The sequence below is a fragment of the Siphateles boraxobius genome, unplaced genomic scaffold (genome assembly GCF_051911475.1).
Source record: "Siphateles boraxobius isolate OS27281-9 unplaced genomic scaffold, OSU_SipBor_1 66, whole genome shotgun sequence".
Lineage (NCBI taxonomy): Eukaryota > Metazoa > Chordata > Actinopteri > Cypriniformes > Leuciscidae > Siphateles > Siphateles boraxobius.
This window is the reverse complement of record NW_027509193.1, coordinates 19716500-19726363: the sequence shown is the minus strand read 5'-3', so window position 1 is coordinate 19726363 and position 9864 is coordinate 19716500. Positions and strand designations below refer to the sequence as shown.

Genomic DNA, 9864 nt, shown 5'->3' with positions numbered 1-9864 from the left:
AACAATAACCAAAATAGTTTATTATAAAAAAAATGTTTAGTTGCATTCAAGTAAACCATACATCAAAAATCTTTCAAAAAATTCAATTCAAACTCAAAGATGTGTTGGTGATCAGAATGACAGAGAAAAGGCTCTGTAACTGAAGTTGGTGAACACATCAATTTGGTGACTGCTGCCCCCTACTGTCATAACCTGAAAGATGAATATTCGGTAAAGGTTAAAATCGTTCCATTCACAAGTCTTAACTTTCACACACATAGCCAGTAAAGAAAAAAAATGTATGTAGGTATTTCTGCAATTTGTAACACCTGTAAAAATGGATACATCTGACAATGGTAATAACAGGTACACCTACCCTATGTTCAGTGTTTTTGAGATTGAGAGCCAGTGTGTTGAGTGATGAAGGAGAGCAGGGAATTTGAGCTTTCACTGTACCTCCATGTAAACAGTGGGACACATTTGGACCCTCACCTACTGACATGATCTAAACACAACCACAACATAATATATTATTTTTAATAAGTATAATTTTGATATATATATATATATATATATATATACAATTATGGGGGGGGGGGGGGGGGGTCCTCACCAGGTCCTGGTAAAAGACAGCTTCTCTTTGACATCCAGGCAAAGGGAAGACAGAGGTGGGGGACATGGATCGGAGGTGCCATAATGAGAGAGATGGGCCTCCACCACAGAGCTGAGAGGAAATAGATAACATTTCATAACAATAGGGGCATTATGCCATTCCATCTTAACATATATTGAGGGGCATTCCAGGAGAGCAGTACACCATGCAGATAATAACTGAGATATTTAAAAACAAGGATGTCTATACATATGCAGAAAAATGCAGATATACTAGACATATGAGATAAACAAGAAAACATAACCTGAGACAATAGTTTAACTGTCCCTGCCAGCCAATCACAAGTCCATCTTACCATCCAATCAGAGTCTGTAGCAAGACAGCTAATCCACTTCCCAAACTGGGGGCGTGCGCATTCCTGACCCACCATTCCAGAACAAATGTGAGAGATGGTAGGATTTCAGTGCTTTTTTTTTTCTTTTATGAGTCATGAATGCATTTTTTCAACTTATATGTTTATTCTGTATAAGTAGGAGTGTCTTACCTCATATTTGAAAACTTCAATACAGTGAACTGGCCGATTTGTCCGTGAGTCTGGGGAAGGAAGTTTATACTCATATTACACAACGTTCCTCTATTCCAGCTCTCATTTCACATTTTCTCCAAAGAAGAGTAAAGGATATAGAAACATTGCTGTGTCATTCACTAACCCCATATCCTCACAGCACCATCCTCTCCACCAGAGAGTATCTCCCCTTCCCTTTCTTTAAAGCACAGGCAGTGGATGTAGTCAGTGTGGCCCTTCAGTACAGACTGCAGAACAAACAACACAAAGAGAAGGAAAATGAATGGCATCCAACTGTGTAATATATTTATTTAAAAAGCTGAACATGCTAGCAACCCACTAAGAGGGGTTGCTACCCACTTCCAAGGGGGCAGGCCGAAAAACATCTTAAAATTGTTTAAAATAAATGACATTATATTCGAATAATTTAACAATTAAAATTTTTCTAAACAAATTCAGTACAGCAAACAACCTTCGCACAAAATAGTGACAATTTTGGTGTAGCAACTGTCCCCTCAAAAAACAAAAACACTGTTAGTGGACCTGAAATGTTTGTATTATTACTTTTTTTTCCCTGTCTCATCCTCTTCTATCCTTCAAAATTAATAAACATAAAAGAATTGTTGGCAGTAACAACTTGTGAATTTGGAGAACTTGTCGGTAACAATTTATTTTACAGTGTCCTTGTTACATATGTTACATGTACTTAACAGTAAATTATGCATAATTACATGCAACTAACCCTCAACCAAACCCTAATCCTTTGGTAAGTACATGTTGTTAATTAATACTCAGTACTTCAATATATAATTACACTGTAACAATCACATCTTAAAATAAATTGTAACCAACTTGTCATATCAGTCAAACAGTTTTGTTAGATATTTATTTTATTTTTTCCTTCGGAAATGTGTTAAAAGTTGTTTGGCAACAAGCACTCGTCATTACTTCAAATATGGTCCCTGGAGTCTAACTAACCTTAAAGATGCCTGTCTCCATGTCCATGGTGTGAATGTTATTGTCGCCGCCTCCAACTGTCAAGCTGTTGTCCTGAAGAAAAATAACAGGCATCAAATTGCCAATCTATGCATAGACTTAAACAAATATCTAAATGAACTAGTAGTAATGTAGTAACATAAATTAATGTTTTGTCAAACACTCCCATTTAAACAGAACCGTTAACAAAAATATATGATTACATAAAAAAAGCATGTATTAGGGATAAACAAAACAAATAGTTCAAGTACAAACCTTTGGGTTAATGATCATTGCATTGATCTCTGGTATTTCAAGACTAGTTCTGTATAGAATGAGACATTGAACAAACATTATAGGGTGACATTCACATAAAAATGAAAGTCATAAAACAAAATTAGCAGGCACTGTCTTGAGTGTATGAATTACACAATTTGTTAACATTAGTTAACTACATTAGTTAACTACATTAGTTAACGAACTTACAATGAAAAATACTTTAAAGCATTTAATAATCTTAGTTCATGTTAATTTCAACATTTACTAATACATTATTCAAATCAAATGTTGTATCTGTTCATGTTATTAAATGGACCTGAGCTAACATGAGCTAACAATGAACAATTTTTTATTTATTAACTAACATTAACAAAAATTAGTAAATTTTGTAACAACTGTATTGCTCATTCTTAGTTAATATATATTAATGCATTAACTATCGTTAACTAACTGGACCTTGTTGTAAAGTGTAACAGTATATGCAAATCAGAAAGATAATCATTGACAGTCTCTCACTCATAATTGGGTTTCCTTGTCCATGTGGCTTTAGTGCTCTGCGGAGACATAAATAGAAAATGGTATTTACTGCAAATAGTACTGTTTTTACAGTGTCCGTATCCATATGCACATAGCAAAACTATGAAAAGGAATAAGCATTTTTTTTCAACCCAATAAAAACCCATTAAAATTTACTGACTCTTACTTTTTTAATGAGCTCTGCCCAACTCCAGGCACTGATCTCTCCATTCCCAGCACTCAGGAGATGAGTGTCCGTGGAAAGTAGAGAGAACACCGGACCGTCATGAGCTGAAACAATTAAAAACCCTTTCACTTGTAAATGTTCAAATATTGGATAAAGGATAGAATATTCCCTGAACCAAATACTCTAGGTAATGGTTGAGAAGATCATCTAGGTCTAGGACACTTGTATTAAATGTAAAAAAATTATCTGTTATAAATGAAATCTAACCAGTGAAGTTTAGGATGGGCTTCTGACTCCCCTCTGATGCATCTGGACTCAGTGCAGCCGAGAGACTGTAAGAACAAAACTAGTAACTAAAACAAGACTTCAATAGGGATTCATTCAACATCAACACACTCAACATATAACGTACATCAAGAAACATTAGGGGACCTATTGACTAACGCCACTTAAACTGCTATCATAACTGCATGTAACCTGTTTTCTCACCTGAACACTGCGATCTCTCCATAGTTATTACCCGCTGCAAGGAAACGACCGCAGGGGGAGAAACTCTGCGAGAACACGGACATATGCAGGAGCTGGAGTCGGAGAGAGATTTAAACATGCGTCACAAACACTGTTGACAATATATGCATAAATATACAGTATTGACATTATAGGTGCATAAATGTGATTGTCTGCATATAAAACGGTGTATGATAGCTACATTTGTGAAAACTGGTGAGCATCATGTATTACGCTGTTTCATACTTTGAGAGATTTAATTATCAATGCTAGCTTCTTATTCCATAAATTGAATAAGATCCTGATCGTATCACTTACCTCAACTGGACCCATCTTCCGGGAGTTCATTAAAGTAACTTGAAAATCCTTGTTTAATTTTCTATTCAAAGCCTTTTCGTGTTACTAGTGCTGCTCGTTCAAAGAGCGTCGCGTAAATATGACGTAATTTACAACCTCAAAAGACAGACCAGCTCCAACAGTTACCTTCATTGATTTTATTTCACTAAATAACACAATTAAAATAAATTGGCTTAATCTATCCTTAAAAATCCCGCCTCTATTTGTAATATTTCCCTCAGCTTTCCTTATCGCAACTTTTTGGCGCAAATTTTGCTCTAATGTGTAATGATATTAAATAAACTCTCTGTCAAGGTATCTAACTTTCACCAACAAGTTCTTTTGGCATGGAATCTCATCTACAAGCATAACTTTTCTTCTAATCGGTGTTACATATGGAACAATAGGGATATTTTATTTAAGAATAAGTCTTTCTTCTATAATCACTGGTTCAGTAATGGAATATGTCATGCTAGACAGCTCTTTAATAACGAGGGTCTGCTTTTCCTGCAGAGTTTCATTCGGAATATAATATACCCGTAACTCTCAAAAGAGTTTGCCACAGTTATGGATGCTATTCCATCTGGAGTACTCATGCTTTTCAAAAAATAATACTCTCTCTTTGGGTTCATTATCTTCTCCTGAACCTGTCAACATTGGTGAGATAAGTGTGTTTCACTGAAAAAAAAGAAGTAATTGTATAGTAAGAGTTCTATTGCTCGAGAACATAATTTCTGCCCCTCCTGCAATCTCATATTGGAATGGATTTTTTGATCATTTAAATTTGAAATAATATATGGTCCATAAAGGTTTCTCCTCACAAACAAAGTAAAATAAATATCTTTTAAATTAATTCATAATATTTACCCAGTCAAAAATTTTCTTAGAAAAAAATTCAGATCTGATTTTGACACAAATTGATCTTTATGTCAGAATGACACGGAAACTCTTCTTCACTTGTTTTGGTCGTGCAGTTTTACTCTGCAACTTTGGAAAGAAGTTTGTTGATTTATCTCAAGCAATATCTTGCAAAATTGCTCTATGAATCCCAAAACTGTTATTTTTGGATTTTCTGAAGCGGATTCAAATGCCTGCTTTATAGTAAATCAAATTTTTTTCCTATGTAGATTTTATATTCACAAATGTAAGTTATCAAATTGTAAACCAATTTGTTTGGTATTCTTACACGAGATAAAACATTACTTGATTACAATTTCATCCTCTCTTAACCCAAAAGCACTCAGAAAATGTACAATCGTGCAAGACCTACACACTTTTTACCTTAATAAATGTTTAGATTTCTTTTCATTTAAGTAATGCCCTCTTTCTTATTTTTTTCCCCATTCTTGTTTATATCACTGTCTAACTGTTTATTTGTTTTGTGCTATGATGTTGAAGTGTTTTTTTTCACTATTCTCTATATTTTTTGTTATTCTTAATAATTATTGTTGAGTTCTAATTCTGTTGTTTTACACTGTAAACGGAATGTTCAAATAAAGCATTAAAAAAAAAACAACAACAAGAGTTACCAAAAGCTATAAGAACAGTGGCTGTGTTTAAGGACTTGACACTTGATCTGGGGTGTATTCCAGAAAGCAAGGTTAACTTACCGTCAGATAAACCTTGAACTCTTGGTTGGTTAACCCCAAACTTGCTTACTCTGGGTATGTCGGTTCCAAAACACCTTTGAGGAGTTAGTTTAATCAACCTCCTATTGGTTCCCTTTCGAACGGTCACTTCGTATTGCGTAGCTATACGCAGTGGGGAAACTCCTTTTCCTCGATTTACTGAAGCCTTAATGTAAAGGGCATTTGCAGCTGCACAGCTAGAACATGAGCGCCTGGCTCGCTCATAGGCTGCGCTGCGGCAAGGGGGCGTGACCTCAGTCTATAATAGTCCCCGAATTCGCCATTATAGCAGATTGTTCGACAGCGAAGCGGGCACTTGGCGAAGCGGGCACTTGGCGGGCACGTCAGAGCCCGCCAAGGGGGCGTGACCTCAGTCTATAACAGTCTATAATAGTCCCCCAATTCGCCATTATAGCAGATTTTACTCCTTCACCGACAAACTTCACGTCTCTGACCATTTATTGAGCCTTCGCCGTCGAACAAGCCTTCAGCCTGAGCGAGCTACAGTTCAGCAGACGACACATTCAACCCTGTTTCTCCTGACGCCGTCTCTCCTGTGGCTATCCGGCGAATATCCTTTTCATTATTCTTTGCATTTCTGTGTGTTTTATCTGTACGAGCGTTGTTTCAAATGCCTTGTGTCAAGACCTGCGCCACTTGCGGATGCAAGCTGCACGAGGCGGACGAACACGCGGACTGCATTCCTTGCCTGGGACTTCACCACTCGGAGAATGCTCTGTCGGCCGGCGGATGTGCGGCCTGCGAGAGCATGCCCATCTCCGTGCTGCGAACTCGGCTAGCCCTCTCTCGTGATGGCGACGCCGCCTCATCCACGCTTCCCTTTCCGGCCCCCCTTCAGCCGAAGAAGAAGAAGCGCCGCAGCCAACGGCTACCGGAAAGCATGGATGTTAGTGAACGCACGCCGGCCACGTCCCCATGTGCCTCACTCTCTCCAGCTCCTTCATCTCCGGTCCTGTTCGAGGGAGATCAGCGAGGCCCCGCGGTGGGCCCCTACACGAGGCCCCGCAGTGTCCGCGACGCTCTCCTCCGTGGCCGGAGCAGCGGAAAAGGGCTATGAGTCATTGCCGCCCCTCGAAGAGGCGTTGGCCGCTCATCTCTGCCCGAACACAGCTGCTAGCTGGCGAACTAGAGCTGTTCATCCTATCAAGCCGTGCCGTAGCACTTCAGCCCTCGCTGGACGCGCGTATTCCGCCTCCGGGCAGGCTGCATCGGCCCTGCACACGATGTCCGTGCTGCAGCTTTACCAGGCCAAACTCCTCCGGTCTATGGACGAGGCTGGCCCGGACCCTGAGGCCTTTCGGGACCTTCGAAGCGCCACGGAATTGGCCTTGAGAGCTACCAAGGTCACAGCGCAGGCTATCGGGAGGAATATGGCGAGTTTGGTCGTGCTCGAGCGCCACCTCTGGCTTACCCTCACTGACATTAAGGACGCGTAGAGAACGAGGTTCCTCGACGCCCCAGTATCCAGCACCGGCCTCTTCGGCCCGGCAGTGAAGGGGTTCTCGGAGAGATACACCGAGGCACAGAAAGCGTCCCAGGCCATGCGTCACTTCTTGCCTAAGCGCTCTAGCTCGGCGTCGAGTGCTCACAAGCGAGCCCCGTCAACGCCTCGGCCGACAAAGCCGGCGAAACAGGCCTCTCAGCCCCGCCCTTCGGCTGATGCCCAGCGCCAGCCCAGAGCAAACAAGCGCTTCCCGTTTCCCCAACGCCAAGGCCCGAGACCCGCACTCGCTGGACCACCCTCGAAGAAGCCAAGAAAACTTCCCACAGCCCCCTGTTCAGTTCAGGCGGCTGGGGATTTTATTACTGCAAACAGGCCAACAGTAAGCGCGTTCTTGCAAACAAACGCCGTTTTCACAGCGACCCAAATAAAGCACAAAAAGAGCATGTTTCAAAATCACAACACATGGGTTCTCGGTCCCCCTTCATCAGACGGCCCCTCCCCGGTTGTAATACTGACTTCCCAACACGCAAATGCTTGTACAGTCAGTCCAATACTCAATATGTGCACAAATCACAATATAAGGGTATCAGGTCCCCCTTCACTAGGCGGCCCCTCCCTTGTTGTAACACTGACTCCCCCACATGCAAATGCTGGTATAGTCAATCCAATACTCAATGTGTGCAAAAATCACAATATAAGGGTATCAGGCCCCCCTGCGTTAGGCGACCAGCCCCAATCTGTGTGTCAAGCCCTAGCCACACGGGTTCTAGCCTGGCAAGCTATCCCCGGTGTGTCGAGTTGGGTCATAAACACTATAAAACGAGGTTACTCGCTCCAATTCGCTCGCAGACCCCCAAAATTTCAGGCGGTTCTCGAGACCTCGGTGAGAAGCAACGTGGGTCACGTGCTTCGCACCGAAGTACAGAATCTTTTAGCAAAAGGGGCGATAGAGTTAGTCCCCCCCGAGCTAAAACATATGGGTTTTTACAGCCGCTATTTTCTGATTCCGAAAAAAGACGGCGGTCTCAGACCCATTCTAGGTCTGAGACATTTGAACAAAGCTCTCATGAGGCGGCCGTTCAAAATGTTAACTATCAAACATATCCACGCGCAAGTGCGCCCGGGGGATTGGTTTGTCACAATGGATCTGAAAGATGCTTACTTTCACATTCAAATAAATCCTCGTCACAGGCCATTCTTGAGATTCGCCTTCGAGGGCCAGGCTTATCAATACACCGTTCTGCCGTTCGGTCTATCTTTGGCACCCCACACATTCACGAAGTGTGTGGATGCAGCGCTTTCTCCTCTGAGACATCAGGGAGTGCGCGTGTTATCTCGACGACTGGCCGGTGCTGGCACAGTCGAGAATCGAGCTATTAGCTCACAGGGATTTGATTCTCGGCCATCTAAAATGCCTGGGTTTCACAATCAATGTTTCAAAAAGCAAACTAATCAGAGGCGCCCGCGCCATTGGATGTGCAGTTGCCGCAGCGCAGCCTATGAGCGAGCCAGACGCTCATGTTCTAGCTGTGCAGCTGCAAATGCGCTTTACATAAAGGCTTCAGTAAATCGAGGAAAAGGAGTTTCCCCACTGCGTATAGCTACGCAATCAGTGGCGGTTCTAGAGGGGGGGCCAGGGGGGCCCGTGCCCCTGTGACAACAAGTTTGGCCCCCCTAAATGTGGAGTGTGAAAAATTTTTTACAAAACTTTCGGAAGCGGTTCTAGACCATTTCAACTGGGGGGGCCAAGCTGGGGCCAGTTGTACTGTTAGAGGGGCCAGTTACATATAGACCTTATTGTTGTCATATAATTTTCTGCACTGCACTGCAGGCATTAACAGGCAAAATACCATGTTTATAATCATTCAACAATGTATTTGCATTTCCATTATATTTTTACATTTGCATTACATATTCAGTATTAGTCACAGTAACTGTAATTGACATGATTTCCTTCTTTCTCTTCATTTTGGTGAGAACTATAGAGCAAAAGCAATGGGGACCAAGAAGCGTATTAATTCATTTACTGAAAATAACTGACTTGCTAGGTAACTGTCTAACCGTTTACAGGGTTCCTGCACACTTTTTAAAGTCAAATTTAAGGCTTTTTAAGACCTGAAGAAATCAAAATTCATACCGTAAATTAGGGGTGTGGAATATTGACAAAAATATATCTCAATATTTTCAATGTTTTGTTGATAATTAGATGATATTTTACTGATTGTGTTTTTGGTGCCATGGCTGGTTTAGGCCTGTTGTTGACAGCAGACTCGCAAAGATATTCATATTTTTTAATATTCTATGCAGTGGTCAGTTAACAGCAGGGACCGAAATTAATTTATTAATTAATTTTTAATTAATTTAATTTGCCACCTTAAATCGATTTCCAGGGGCATTTTCACCTATATATGGACATTCTTTCTAAACTTATTTAGAGTTATGAATCACCTTTTATGTCAAATACTAACATTCAAATTATACAGTAATTATACTTATTTATAGAATAATACTTAATTATACAATAATTATACAGTACCACTGTTACCAGTCAAATTAATTAATTCAATCAAAATCCATGTTTGCAGTGCAGTCTAGAGGTGACACAGAAGCGGCATTAATATATTTACACTCCATTTACAATTGCATAAATAAAGCTATCAGATTTTTTTTAAATCAATATTTAAACATGAAATGATTTCCAAATTTTAACGTTTTAATTAAAGGGTACTTTAAATATGAAACTAAAACCGCCAGTAGGCGGCGGAAAGTCACAGAAGTGAGTTGAGGGATTCATTCATTCAACCGATTTGTTCA

At 40.7% G+C, this 9864-nt stretch overlaps 1 protein-coding gene across 1 annotated transcript; it reads right to left on the bottom strand.

Moving 5' to 3' along the window:
• Positions 1–4077, bottom strand: thoc6 (THO complex 6). Its single transcript, XM_077212841.1, has 13 exons — positions 3940–4077; positions 3604–3695; positions 3382–3446; positions 3115–3218; positions 2928–2965; positions 2409–2457; positions 2136–2207; positions 1303–1405; positions 1137–1186; positions 948–1010; positions 593–703; positions 356–484; positions 1–192 (listed from the first exon to the last, which is right to left on the bottom strand). Exons 1-13 carry the CDS (start codon positions 3967–3969, stop codon positions 112–114), a joined length of 987 nt encoding a protein of 328 aa, XP_077068956.1. The 5' UTR covers positions 3970–4077; the 3' UTR covers positions 1–111.
• Between the last annotated feature and the right edge of the window lie 5787 nt (positions 4078–9864).

Bases quoted from the DNA above. Each gene is read 5' to 3' on its own strand.
- thoc6 (XM_077212841.1), bottom strand. From the start codon at position 3,969: ATGAACTCCCGGAAGATGGGTCCAGTTGAG. The intron at 2,208-2,408 runs GTTTGTACTTGA...ATTTTTCTTCAG, and splicing joins CAATGATCATTAACCCAAAG to GACAACAGCTTGACAGTTGG. The intron at 1,187-1,302 runs GTTAGTGAATGA...TTCCTTCCCCAG, and splicing joins TGGTGCTGTGAGGATATGGG to ACTCACGGACAAATCGGCCA.